At 41.5% G+C, this 14,658-nt stretch overlaps 1 protein-coding gene across 1 annotated transcript; it reads right to left on the bottom strand.

The window, feature by feature from the left end:
• Nucleotides 1-13,575: 13,575 nt before the first annotated feature.
• LOC146505430 (cystatin-like) lies at nucleotides 13,576-14,351 on the bottom strand. The gene is made up of 3 exons (XM_085182797.1): nucleotides 14,013-14,351; nucleotides 13,830-13,940; nucleotides 13,576-13,673 (listed from the first exon to the last, which is right to left on the bottom strand). The coding sequence occupies exons 1-3, from the start codon at nucleotides 14,205-14,207 to the stop codon at nucleotides 13,584-13,586; spliced, it is 396 nt and encodes a 131-aa protein (XP_085038923.1). The 5' UTR covers nucleotides 14,208-14,351; the 3' UTR covers nucleotides 13,576-13,583.
• Between the last annotated feature and the right edge of the window lie 307 nt (nucleotides 14,352-14,658).

Raw genomic sequence — 14,658 nt, 5'->3', positions numbered from 1 at the left:
GCTTGTGTAATTGCAGTGACATCTTCATTGAGAGTCCTCCATCTCTTTCCTGTGTGCTCCAAAGGGCGTCGTTGACGCCGGTCGATGTGCAGAGCAGCCGAGGCGCTGTGTTTAGCATAATCCCAGAGGCCATTGTGAGAGCAGCTAGTGAACGACTCACAGTTGCCAGCTGAGATTTCACCAAAACACAGCAGAACACAAGGAGAAGGGGATGAGACAAGAAAATCAGAGGTGGAGGAGGGGTACAGAGAGGGGACATGAGGGAAGGTAGGACTAATGAAGAAAAGAATGCATGTGCCAAATATTACATTACCCTAAATCTAAAGGGTGTTATTGTGTGCATTAGTGTTGAGGCTAAGGGTGGTGGTTTTCTGTACTGAGCATTCAGCTTTCACAGCATCAAAGAGGAAAAGTGTGAAACATGCTTTCCTCCAGGTGGACTGCACCTGTTGGCCCTTATTCAGCACTGCAATTCAGTGTTTGCCAAGTCACTAAGTGTTTTGACTTGTAACAGTCAGGCATACAAAGATTAAGCTAAACTATCGCATGCCCACATCGGTTGTGTTGTGCAGTGATCATCACCCAAAGCTAGAAAGCAAAACCTGCTTTGATCACAGGTTCAGGTAGGTGGACATTTTTGGGGCCAACCTTTGTGTAAACAATGTGGTGATTTGTGAAATGTTCAAACAATATAGAATTTTTCTTAGCTTGCATTGTTATTCATATAAGGAGAAAGATGGAACAATGACACAGTTTTAGGGCTGCTTTTTAAAGGAATATTAGACAAACTGCAGAATCTCTCCAGGTGATTGTGAGAAAATAAAGCACCATCACAGTTGCCTGCAGAGATTACTCAGTCAGCCTCAGATTTTTCTCTCTTGAACACACATGCACACTCTTCTGTGGCGGGTATGTGTTATATCTATAAGAGTCAATTGGCAGCAGATGGTTAACACTGATCAGGATAAAGGATGAGGTTTGACCCCCCCACCGTTTCCCCAAAGGTCTTGTGTTACCATAGTGACTAGTCCAGGGCACGTGCCTCCCATTGTTGAGCCGTATTCTCCGGGGTCAGCCACACACCCAGTTAGAGGTCAGATGTCACACAGGCCTCTCGCTCCGGTCACCACTCTGCAGCTTTCAGCCTCTGACCCCAACAAACACTGAAACAAATTAAGAGATGGGGAGAGGGAAGAAGACTATGACAAAATTAACCACATTTACTCAACAAATCTGCACGATCACATTCGGGTTCAGGTTATCCTGACAAAATCTGTTCTGAGTGCAGTGCAGTTTTCCGGGGAAGATGTACAGTGTAGGGGAGACTTCCTCTGCATGTTACAGTATGTCTCCCTCTTGTGGTGAAGTATGATAGTTTGAAATTTCTACATTTTATGTGGACTTGGTCTACAATGATGAAACAAAAATGCACAATATGGGGACATTCTCGTGGCTGAGGGGTTAATGCCTCACATGTCCCTTTTCCTGTGTTTCCCCTCTATACCAACACTGCACACACAAACAATAATAGTGATGGTGAGCTCTGAAGAAGTGTTGCATGAAAAGATGCATACGATACTTTTTGACAGTTATTTGACACTTGGTTCTTGCCATTTTACATGTACATCTAATTCATGCAGCCACAAGGCTGACAAGACTTTCTACCAAACCTTATGTTTAATTATCAAATAGCTATCAAGCTAATGCACATTTACTGACCAGACTGGACACACTTTTGTTTTGTTCTGTGTTGGGATATTCAGGTCAACGAGTTGCAAAGTGTTGCTCGGGCGTTGACAAAAGAAAAATCTTAAGTTTATTAAACGGAACAGGCTGACAGTCCACACTTTGTTAGGCAGTGAATGAACAGAGTGGTTTTGACAGGCCTAACCTCTTAAGCTTCGGGTCCCACTGAGCTCGGCGCAGCTAGAGCTAAATGCCATCTGTCCCAACATCATGAGGCCCCCCAACCTGTCCCCCAACAGTTTAGCATAAAATCATGCATTGCTGCTATTAAGAAAGGACGCAAGATCATTCTAATCATCTGACATCAAAGTCCACAAATTAAAGAATTTAACCCATTGCCAGCAAAAGTTTAGAAAAAAGTTATATGGCTCTTCAGGTTAAAAGCTTTGCATACAGTAGTGCTTGTAATCAACTTAATTTGGTTTTCCAAAGAAAACACATATGGAATATGCACTATGGATTACAAGCAAAACAACTGTCTTTGAAGAATTAAAAAAAAAAATCTTTTTCTTTTTCTTCTTATTCTTCTTTAAATAATGTTGCTGTTGCATTTCCCTCCCTGCCTTCATCTGCAGCCTGGCTTTTGGGCGCCTGCTACCTCTGCTGTGGGTTTACACCTAAAAATAAAGAGCAGAAAAGTCAGAGATGTGGAATTAGAAGGAAAACCCAAAGAAATAGTAGCTCTGAACAGATACCAGTGACCCCTGAATACAGTCTGTCCTGTTTTACGACTGCTGCACAAAAGTCTTCACAAATAAATATCGTATTAAAAGCTTTTTTTTTCTCTTTTCTTTTTTTTTTTTTTATGGACATTTTAAAAAGTAAGGAAATAAAATGCAGTTCAGTTGTGTCAACTGCAAATGACTCTTTGCTTCAGTTAATCTCTGACTGTTTAACAGTTTTTCAAAAATAATTTTATGCTTTGCTGACTTTCACATACAGCACTGAACAATAAAATAATATCACGAGATGAACTTTGGTCCTCGTCCTTTCACAGTGTTGCCTGCTCCATTAGCTGTCATCTGATGTTAAGAGCAGAAACCAACCTTTGTGCCCTGTAGCTAGTGTGTGTGCGCTTTAGTACTTCATTAAGGTCTTGGACCTTAACTGTACAAGCAATTGTCCTCCTCCAACAAAAAGACTGACGCATTGCATCAGTTGGAGGTAAATTTATCAAAGGAGGCCCATACAATAGACACAGCAGCACAAATTATGAAACAGGTCTGTAAGGGGCCTCCTGGTGAGCCATATTGTACTGATTGTTGATGGTCCAGTTTGGACTGAATGACATGTAGTGACATTCAGATGGAAAATGACAGAAATAGTGCTATACATGTACAGCATGAGTCAGTAAATGTGCAGTACGGTGAGCGGTGTGAAACGATGTGCATTCGTGTACACGAAGCCATGCTGAGTGACACAGACAACCCATAGACCTCTTATAGTTACACATTGGCTAAAAACAATTGGGATCTCCATGAACTGAAGTGACATGAGTATTTGTTCCAGCCTTTCCATTAGGAGCTCTTCTGTAGAGGTGAAAGAAAAAAGAACAAAAAAAACAGCACTGAGCGAGGGAGGGTAAGAGGGATAGTAGGATAAGGCGTGCGTACAACGAGGTCTGGCAGAGTAAAGGGGATCAAACTGCAATAGCACGAGCTGCACTGAATTTGAGGGTGGGTTTATCTACTTACACAGCCATTTTACTCAAGCCACATAGCAATGTTAAATATCATAAAACAGGCAGAACATGAATCATGGCACAAAAATGTAAATGCACAATTGATCAGTCCTGAGATATGTTTTTCCAGTGCTAGCTGTGAAATAATTATGTGCTTTTATAAAACAGGATTACCAATTTTAGAGCCGCAACAATCGGTCAATCCCTTCGCAAGTCCATTAGCTGAAAATTCAGCAATTATTCTGATGAATCTTTTTAGTAAAAATCACCAACAGTTCTCTCCATTAGAAGATTTGCTGCTTTTCCCTATTCCATGACATTATTTTTTATACACTCTTTTAGACCAGACAAAAATAAATAAATAAAAGCAGTTAAAAAAATAAAACACAGATAACAAAACAATCTACTGTGAAGCACATTTACTAGACTAGTTACTTAATTTCAGATAATAAAAAAAAAAGCTCCTGTACAGTACTGTGGAGACCAGTTTTAATTTGCCTGTCGTTCACTTCAATATGAGCCTGGCTGCCATTTAGCCCCTGCACTGCAGTCTCACATGAAATGGACCGATGGCACATCAGACTGACTGTCCTCACCATATTTACATCCCATCTCCGTTATTGGATGCATAATTCCTCCACACATCTCTTCAATCTTGTATCACCCCCTGCTCCACAGACACACACACACACACAACTGACGACAATTATAATTTCATATGCCCCAGTGTATCGGCCACCCAAGCAATTTTCTGCCATTTAAATGTGAATTTATGTCTCATGTAAATGCGCAGGGATTCGATTTAGGCCCATTGGAGAACTGGCCTTTTCCCCAAAGAGCTTACTGTTATAGACTTCTGGTCATTTCAAGGTCTCTGTTCATCACCTCGATTTCACAGATTGTATCGGCACTGAATGACATCACACCACCTTATCAGCTTCTCTTCTTACCCATAATACGGTTTTACCAAAAATCTGAATATTAAGTCAAACCATCTCTTACCTTGATCAATGCATCACCCTTCTGTTTTCAACCACCTGCTCTGCGGGTTTCCTATTAATGAAATGTAATTAGCTCTTATTTGTGACTGATTTTGAATAATTAAATACATTTTCATTGTCTAATATCAATCCCAGACATGTTTATGATAAAACTTTCCTGTCAACTTGAGCACTGCACTCCCTGACTGCGTGTAAATAAAAATGTTGAGTCATGCTTTAGAACGAGCCAGAAAAAGGAGGATTCTCTAATGAAGAACATCATCTTCTCTCTCAGTGGGGATATATACTTTCAAGTCTGTACAATAAAACTAAAGCAAAAACAGGAAGAGTCATTCCAAATCATCAGTTTATTTAATAAACTTCAAAATTATGGACTTCTGGTCAGGTAATTTCCCAAACCTATAGTTTCACCATTTTCAAATGAGGCTAGAAGAACGTTGCTATTTCTTTAAATGCCTGTTTTCCATGCTGACGATAAAATCTATGAAAAAACATTTCAATTAAGTTCACGTTTCAGAGGCGGTAATTGGCTGTTTTATTGGCCACATCACAACATAGCAAGCAGTAATACATGACCTTTGTAAAGAGCATTTCTTGACAACGTGTTACTGTTTTGATTCAAATAAGTTTCTTCTTCATTCATTTAGAAAAACAAAGACTCAACAAACTTCTAACTATACACTGGGCAGTTTCAATTCCTTAATAAAATGTCTTCTCTACTAACACAATACAATGAGCACATTTAAGAAGGCAGGTAATTTTTTACTTCATTTACGTGCGTGTGTGTGGTTAAATTTTCTGTGAAAATAAGTCAGCCACTGTTCTAGTTCAGGAGATAAATATGACGTGAACCTTTCAGCTGCTCAAACTATGAATCCAAGATAAGACCTTGACCACATGATCAATTTCCTGCTCTTATCACAATAATAACTAGTCCACCTGCTGCTGATCACATGCACCCTCCAAAACCCTCACAAATACTGCAAAATGTATAGCACCATCAGTCTACATTCCCTCATCTTATCCGAAACCCAAGGTCTTTACACTCAGTTATCAAATACAGCTGGCTGTTGCGCAAACCATTGAGTGACACTTCTTTTGATGGCACCTTTAGTTTCACTGTGAAGAAGAACGTTAATATTGATAATACCGGTCAAACCTAAGAGCAAAAATAATTGGTAGCTCATATTTGAGTCACTTTTTAGGCTGATGCCATGTTCAAGCAGACAAAAAAGCAGCACTGCATGGAGGCCAATAAAGGCCTACAGCAATAGTTAACGCCCCAGAAGCTGTATTCAGAAAGCTTACAGTACTTACAAGGAGGTGATGTTACAAAGCAGACACAAGAGGTCTCCTCCATCTTTTACTTTCTTTTCAGAGCTACTGAAAGACCCTTTGGACGCCACTCTAAACTGTTGTCTTCACTTTCATATTCAATACACATATTGCTTGTCATGTGTTTCTTTGGTGTATTAAGAGTTTTATTTCATGTGCTATGTGCAGAGGTGTTTTTTTCTGTTCTCAAACTGATCTCCCTGTTGGAGTTCAGTCTGGGGGGAGTTATTTTTTTCTCCTTATCTTTCCTCATGTGGTGCATTTGCCATTGTTATACCTCTCTGACCTGTCTTCCCCATGTGATGTTTTGTGTAATGTATGTATGGTCGGAGGGTAAGATGGCGCCGCCATTGCGTGCAATAGGTCGGCCGCCTTATGAAATTTCCCCTTGTGGGACTAATAAAGGTATATCAAATCAAATCAAATTATAAACAAGAAACTGGCTACCAACTTGGGCTGCTTTAAAAGTTACACCATATAATTGTTTAGTATAATGCAGTGGACTTCAAACATTTTCTGGCAAGTACCATTTCAGACGGAAAAAAAGAAAAAAGAAAACTGAGCTCTACACCAATTTTTTATCAATATAATACAAAAAGAATTCAAGATGAATTTTACCTAAATAAAGGTCACACAGCAGCATCAGAAAACTCTTGTTTGTTTCACCATGAATTATTCAACTTAGTTTCACTTCATATTTTCACCTGGTTGTCTGCATCCCACCTGAAGTGGCTTTGTGCCCCACAGTTTTTAGAGCCGCTGGTTTAATAAGACATGGCACTGCACAAATGTGTTGCATGAGTTATGGTGCAGGGTTCAGACAATGTCCAGAAAAATGCAGTGTTGCAGGTAAAGTGCTGTGTAATTCCAACACAGAGAGAGAGGACTTGAGGGACCAGCAAAAAAAAGCAATGCAGCTCACTGTGCATTTGTGATTGATGGTCTCTGTCTGTGCAATAGCTGACTGAGCAACATGTACATCTCTCTTATTCAAACACTTAATGCCATGCACACTTACAATAGTGTGCTCAGACGGGCACATATGTATCTCAGCCCAGTCATATGCGTCAGGCCTGCTATAGTGGCTAATTTAGAAGAGGGACCTACTACATAACTACCATGTCTTACGTTGGCGTCCGACTTGGGATCTTTGTCGCACGTTCTCTGTCATCCACTGCACCCTGATTCATCGTGGTACACCACTGAAAGAAAGAAAAAACATGGAGAAGAATATCTTTAATCTGATGAAACTCTTAAGAAATGTGTCCAGCATATATACTGTCATATTTTGTTGATCTATGGGTCAACAACACTGCATACTGTAAGAGCATATTTCTGCAAATTCTTGATCCTGTCACGTCTCTGTTGTCTGGTGCCAAGACATGTTCGGTCTGGCTTTTGGCCAGGCTGGGCTGGTCGCCACCACGGCCCCAGCAGCCTAGCAGGCAGGCCTAGCTTAATGCTGACACATCGCTAACATCAGCCAGGGAGAAGAGACCTCTGGAAGATGCTGAAACATCAGCACACCACCATTTCAGATATACAAGAAGGGATATACGTGCTATTCTACAGCAAAATATAAGAAGCTGCCACAGTAACACGTAGGGACATTATTTTAACACACAACATCCTCTTTGAACACTGAAGACTTGACAAGTGAGGCTGTTCACACTGCGTATTACGCACACTGACAGAGAAACTGTGGAAACACACAGAAAAGGCCACACCCCTACAAATAAACCTATGATCATTCACATGAAAGCGTCCGATCATACTTTCATTCCCCAACAAGAAAAACAGATGAAAATATTCACATGGACATAACCAGTCACATTTTGCTTAAACTGGTGCATTAGTGGTTTAAATTTGTGAATATTAAGAAAAGCATAATCTATTGCAATATTGTGACTTTAGGGACAAATAAACCTTAAAGATATTAACAACAACAACAACATATCACAGCACCTGATCCCAGAAAGAAAATATATTTTCTTCTTTACGGGCATGTTTGGGGTAAACTAATCAAGCAGTGCTATTATTTCTAAAGGTAAAGGGCAATTCTAAACAATCCCTATATTCTGTTTAAAAAAAACAAAACAAACAAACCTCGGAGCTTAATGAGGACAATATTGTGTAAACTAGAACAGAACTAAAGAAAACGGACAAGACCCAAACTCTTCACAATAGTGGTGTTTTTTTTCATTCACGTTAATACTATCATAACGGCTGTCCTTTGTGCTTAGCAAGCCATGCAGATGAGATTGGCAGCAACGAGCATGTCATCGATATGCACAGATATAACCAGGAGTGCCGCTGATTGATGATGCAAACCTTCTCCCTATAGCCTTGTTTGTGACCTCTGACTTCTTACCCCTTGAGGGGTTAAACTTATTACCCTTTGACTCATGTGACCTCTTCTTTGAAAAGGGGCTAGATTGAACGATGACACAGCTCGGGTCCTATTGGCCACCCTGTCTCCAAACTGCGGCCAGAGGGCTGACCATCCAAACCCTACAGGGATGTGACCCTGGACCTGCCACACGCTCTGTGGATAATACTATTAACAGGTCAATACAAACCTTAAAAGAAGGGGGGAAGCAAATGCTGCTTTAACCTAAAGATGAGCAGAAGATAGGGATGAGGGGGAGATATGTGGAAGGAACACATTTGCAGGACGTATATGGAGGTTATTTGTCAAGTCTGTTTGAACAAATGGTCGCCAATTTGATATGCAAACTGAGATAATGACCTCACCTGGACAAATTTTGGAAACCACTGAAAGTACATATCAGTATGGCTGCCTCTGTTAAAAAACTGTATGGTCATTCACGAAGGTGTGGCCAAAACTGTGTGCAGAAAAGCAACAGAAGTGAGCAAAATGTGTTCAGTTCATTAATTCTCAGCTTAAATAAACCTCAGTGAAAGAACATGAGTACTTTTATCGTATCTAATTTAATCGAAAACTCAGTATTAGTTATGTGTAAATTTAGGATACAAGACTCTGTTAAAACAAGAAATTGTCCATGTGAACATTTAATTAGTGTATAATATGAATGCAATAATTAAATGTAGCTTGATCTCCAGCATGAACCGAGGAGGGGCGTATTGGATGTTTGCCAGTAAACCACGCTACATGCAAGACATGTGCTCTCCCTCTCATACACACCCTCTACACGAGGATTGTTAGCTGTTTAATACCCATTACTGTTATTTCTCTCTAAGAAAAAGCATCTAAATGAGCTTTTGTAGAGTGAAGCAGTTGACTTATTGGTAAAAGATTTATTAGGATTTTAACCAATATGTCTTTATACTACACTTAAACTTTTTATGATGAATCAAACCAATATGCAGCATCGCCTATCTGAAACTGTTGTTCTTAATTAGGATACTTCAAAATGAATGCTGTGCAATCTCAAAACCATTAGCTAACTAAAGAAAATCCTCCAAATTCACCGTGTTCATCTCCAACTCTTTGGAAGTCTCTGCGATCACTATCACAACCCCCCCAAAAAAATGGAAAAAAATGAAAAAAAAAAAATGAAGAAAAAAAAATCCTATCGCCTCTTTAAAGACAAGTATATCTACTAGACTTGATTTGACTGAAAGCCTGTTACTTAAACATAATGAATAAGCATATAGAGGGTGTACACAGGGCATACATAATGTGCTTTGTCTACCTCCACCCTTTAAGAGTTGAGTGCCAATAAAAATAATAAAATGCAAAAAATAAATAATGCAACAAGCAGCCAAAGCCATGACCCCTATAAAATTTGTTTTGAAGAACGCATTACACGATAATAAAATAAAATCGAGCTCAAACACATGGAGAGAATTCACTCTGCTAAACTTGTCAGACCTGCAGCTACAGTGGCGCTTGTAAACAACCATACCTACAAGCACACATTCAGCCTCATGCAAACGCACATGCAATCTCATACAAACAGCAGAGGCTCACGGATTACTCTGAAACATGAAGAGGGGGGAATCTTCAAACGGAGAGGGAGAAAGAGGAAACCCAAAGAAAATTTTAAAAGAATTTGCTCACAAGGCAGAAAGGGAAAGAAAAATAATCAAATAGTACCTCCTATAGCATCCATGTCAGGAGAGAAGGGTGGGACACCTGCAGAACCTCGCATGTCTATCCAGAGCTCTTCAGCGACTGCTCCCTCACGGAGCAGAGTGTGTGTATGAGCCAGAGAGAGAGTATGTGTGTGTTGGTGGCTGAGGAGGGGATCCTACCATCCTACCCCTCCTCCTTCGGGACTGTGCCTCCTTAACAGGATGGAGGGGTAGGTGGGGCCACCGCAATAAAGCAAACACATACACACACATTTCTCTATGGTTGTTATGTCCTCGCATCTCTCACTCTTTCCCGCCTCCACACTTCCATCTTTCCGTCTCTTTCCAAGACTTGCTCTCTCCCTCCTTCCCTCGCACACTTGTTCTCGTGCTTCTCACCTCGTGTTTCCCTCTGAATCTTGGTCTGTCTGCCAGGCTCCTACACTCTCCCACTACCTTTCATCTCCCACCCCTCTCTACTCCTTGCCACTATCCCCTCCTTTCTCACTGTATCGTAATACTAACATGCATGCTCTCGTTAATCTGGAGGGGAGAGGGACATATGCTGTTTCTGGCTGGTGGTCTACAACCTGCTAAACTCCTGGTGTGTATGGCATGTGTGTGTGCGTATCCTGTTGGTTTTTAGTCTCATAATACTATGGTGCTAGGATTAGGCGGGACAGTCAGAGAGCACTGCATGTTGGAGAGGTGAAAAGAGAGAAGAGGGACAGCAAAAAAAGAGGAGCGGCGCCACGATCAAGAGCAGCAAAACACACTTTTTTTAAAACCTTATTATAGTTCTTTTTCTGGGTCGCTGTGCCAGCACCCCTCCTTTCCTTCATTCATCCGGCCACACAAGTCCCATCTGATTCAGGGAGTACCCATCCCTACATAAATCATTCTCTTATTCCATTGGCCACACATTACATTCAAAGTATTGATTTCCCCCCTGCTGCAGCACTGATTGCAAGGAAACCCTGCACACTGGTCACAAACAGGAAGTGGAAAAACAAACCACGGGTGTGTTTCGATTGACCACAATGGCGGACTCAGGAGCTTTGGTCACAACACTGGACAAGGGGAATCTATGCCTTTCTGCACAAATAATGGAAATCCAACAACCAAGTAAAACAGAGAAAAAGGCAGGTAAAAGAAGCTTCAGAATGATTTACAGCCACATTATTCTCAAAACAACCCATAAAGCACCACTAGGAACAATGACGTACATCTGCTTTTCAATATTTTCAGTCTACAGAGTTAATGTCTTAAGATTATTTCTTGTTACATAAACCATGCACTTTTGAAAACAAAACTCAGTTTTAAACAAACCCTTGTCCTTGAATTCAAACTGACCATCAGAAGGGCAAATGCTGCTGTTTCCATGACAGCACAGCTGACGATACTTTGAACTCTGACCTTATACTCCTGCCTTTTGCTCGGAAGCAGTGACCAACCCAAAGGGTCAATCAAAACGAGGTCAGGAGAGGTCGAATGGTAACGACTTCTCTCTGGTTACGCAATCACACCGTATCAACCTCCACCAAACCGCATTTAAGCATCATTCATCCTAATCAGAGCAATGCACCTTCCAGGAGCAAAGAAGAGGGGGATGCTCCATTCAGTATTACGAGACAGGTGAAAACCCCTGGGATCACACAGGGAAGAGCAAATATGAAAATCTGAAATAAGAAAAGAGGATAAAACCACAACAGAAAGGAATCACTTATACTTGTGGACTCCCATTCATTCATGCAGCAGGCCTGTATTGATGTATTAATCGGTCTGTCACAGACCACTTTATGTAGTCATTTAGAAGTAATTTTGATGTAATTATCTTATATTATTTTGCAATTATGTGCAAAAAATTGGATTAAAATAAGGGAATGAGGTCAGTGAGCATGATTCAGCTGCATTTTCAAGAGGAATATGTACAATGTAATAATGGCAGGAAGGCTCTTAACTCATGGCATGCACTGAAAAGCCTGATTATTCGCATTACTCCAGATGAGAAATATAATAAGTTATAATAAGAACTATATAATAAATTATCCTGTAAGGTGCACACACAGGTATACCAGAGGCCTAAGATGAGTCAGCAGTTTTATGTGATTTTTTGTTTTTTTTAAGTGTAGCGACAGATCCCAACAACAAAAAGGTCTCATTCATCAGAGAGGATGGCGGACAAGTGCACCAACTGTATTTTATAGAGAATGTGGTCTCATCTCGAAAGACAGAGGGGTAAATCTTTAAGAAAGGATGATACCATCTTCTGGTAGAGAAACTGGGTTGGAAGAGATGGGGGAAAGACAGATGAAGGGGTGGAGGGACTGATCAGAGGGGTGCCAGACACAAAGAGGCCAGGCCATGGCCAGTGGCACGCGATGGGCAGATTAACCAGCGTTTCCTCCCCTAACTGAAACATTAGGACACCTGACTGAGTCCCGCCAATGGCAGCCAGCCAAGGATTTGTTGGGGGGGGACAAGCTGAGGCTCGCCTTTCAGCACTCAGGCTCTGCAACTGCACAAAGACGGGTGGGGTGGTTTTCGCTTGGGGGGGGGGGGGATAAGGGGTGATGGGCTGGTGGCTTGGAGTTGGGAGGGGGGCCTACAAGCCTTACCCCTCACCATCTGCTGAACAGGCTAAGTGAGGACAGGGGTAGGGCCAGAGTGCGGGTGGAGTATGTGAGCGCGTGCATGGAAACTACGCGTGTATCTGCGTGCACGCACCTGTTAGTGTGTCAGTGGGCGGGTGAGTGGGATGGCAGATGGACAGGGCATACTCCTGGCACTACAGCTTCAGTGTTAGTCATCCCAAATTAAGGAGTATCCCCCCTTCCCCCACATTCCTAACCCCTGCTACCTAATACACAGTGCCAGCCAATTCTTTATGTTTTGCTCAGTTTGATTAAGACATCCATGATTAGAGACATTATGAGCTGGGTGAGAGCGTGTGTGAACAGCTTATCCGTGCGGCTCTTTACTGTAATCAAAGCCAAACAGATGCAGTCTCATTGGTCCCCACGCCACTCAGCAACATCTCATATACTGACATTGCAGACACATTTTATCCAAAATTCATCTTGAGCAAAATGCAGCAGAAATATGGATATAGTTATACACACACCACTGCTGCCCCAGACAACACATCTTCATACCATAATTTGATAATCCCCCTACCAACCCCCTTGTTGTTTGCCTGTATTTACTCTCACACATGGTGATCTGTTTATCTCCCCCCCCATTTAGGGGAAAAAAAAAAAAAAAAAAAAAAAAAAGGGGGTCAGAGTGGCAGACAGTTCAGTCTTGCTGAGCAGTAATCTGAAAAAATGCCTGTAATCCTCCATACAGAGCCCTTCTGGAGACCGTGGTTATATGTGGAGGTGTAGCCTCGTCTCAGTTTAGCAGCCATGTGTCTGACCAAGCCTGACACGCAACTAGGTCCTTACAGCTGCCAGGACACACACTGAGAGATGAGGCACAGAAAAGCTGCCCCCGGTCACTCACTGGAATAATTATGCTTTTTTTTTTTTTTTTTACCCCAATGCCGAGGGAGCACAGGTCACTGAACTTAATCATCTCTGTGTTGGTACAAGTGACATAAATGAGAGCCAATGAAATCATGGTTTATGATCATGCTATTATAAATTTAGAGTGGCAGTACGCCAACTGGCACTCTTTCTGAAAGTTGAGATGACCAGACTAAAACAACGCTCACTGATAACTCTTTACTTGGAAACACCAAAAGTGACAGTATGAGTGTATTAGCTTTTATTTTGGTGGCACTCATTTTTAGAGAGAACACGTGATTTCTCCCAGGGGACTTCTACAACGACGAAGTGGCACTGGTACTCCTGAAACAAATGGCAAATTAGTACATTTAACTACTATGCAATTTGAAAATATATTTTAAAAAAAAGAGAGCGATTGGGGGGGGGGGGGGGGGTTAGTGGGGTTATGATGCATTTACCCCCTCGGTGTGTTATGCACCACCCAGTTCTTGAACTTGCCTTGCGTCTAGACTGGAAAGCACATGGCTCGCTGTCCGCAGCAGCGTGGCTTCTGCTGCACACAGTCTGCCCCAGCAGCATGTCCAGAATGTACTTTATTCCCGCAACTACCTGCAGAAAACATCACCACCTATTCGTATATTTTAACTGAAGATTGGGTTGTGACTTCTGAGGAAGTTTTACCTGAATTTTAGCCGATGTTATCGCCACAGTTTTATAAGCGAACATCTCTCCTGCGTTGACTTTGTTGAATTCAGCCACAGCAAAGTGAGCTGCCGTCAAAACCTTGGTGTCGTTAACCGGAACACTTCGGGGCTCCCCGGTCATGGTTTGTTCGGCGGCCGAAGCACAAACAAAAACAAAAAACCAGGCAAACATCCTGAATCAAAACATGTGGGTCCAAAGTTTATAAAAGAAAGTCTCGGCTCTGAGTGTCTAACTTCGCATTATATGCCGGGTTAAAACTTGCTCGGTAAACGCACACCTGCGTCCAATCTGCTGATTAACTGAACGTAAAAGAGACACGCGCCACTCAGAACAGTAGATTCAGTGTTGCGCGGCAACCACGTTGCTGAGCTACCGAGAAACACAAGCTACTACAGACAAAAAAAATACTATGAATTTAAGAACTAATGGCATATTTATTATTTAAAACAACAATGTCACTGCTATAAAGACAAAGTATCAGTGATTATTTGAATATATGAAGGGTGACAAGGGGGGAAAAATAACAGAAACGCCAATAAAAGGGATAAAACCCCATTCTTCCTAAAGTTATTCACTCATTTTGTGTTTTGATCATGTGGGTAAGCCTAAAATCTTTCACGGG

The sequence above is a fragment of the Neolamprologus multifasciatus genome, chromosome 13, assembly GCF_963576455.1.
Source record: "Neolamprologus multifasciatus chromosome 13, fNeoMul1.2, whole genome shotgun sequence".
NCBI classification, from domain to species: Eukaryota; Metazoa; Chordata; class Actinopteri; order Cichliformes; family Cichlidae; genus Neolamprologus; species Neolamprologus multifasciatus.
Note: the sequence above shows the minus strand (reverse complement) of the source record. Positions and strands in the feature narration are given on the sequence as shown.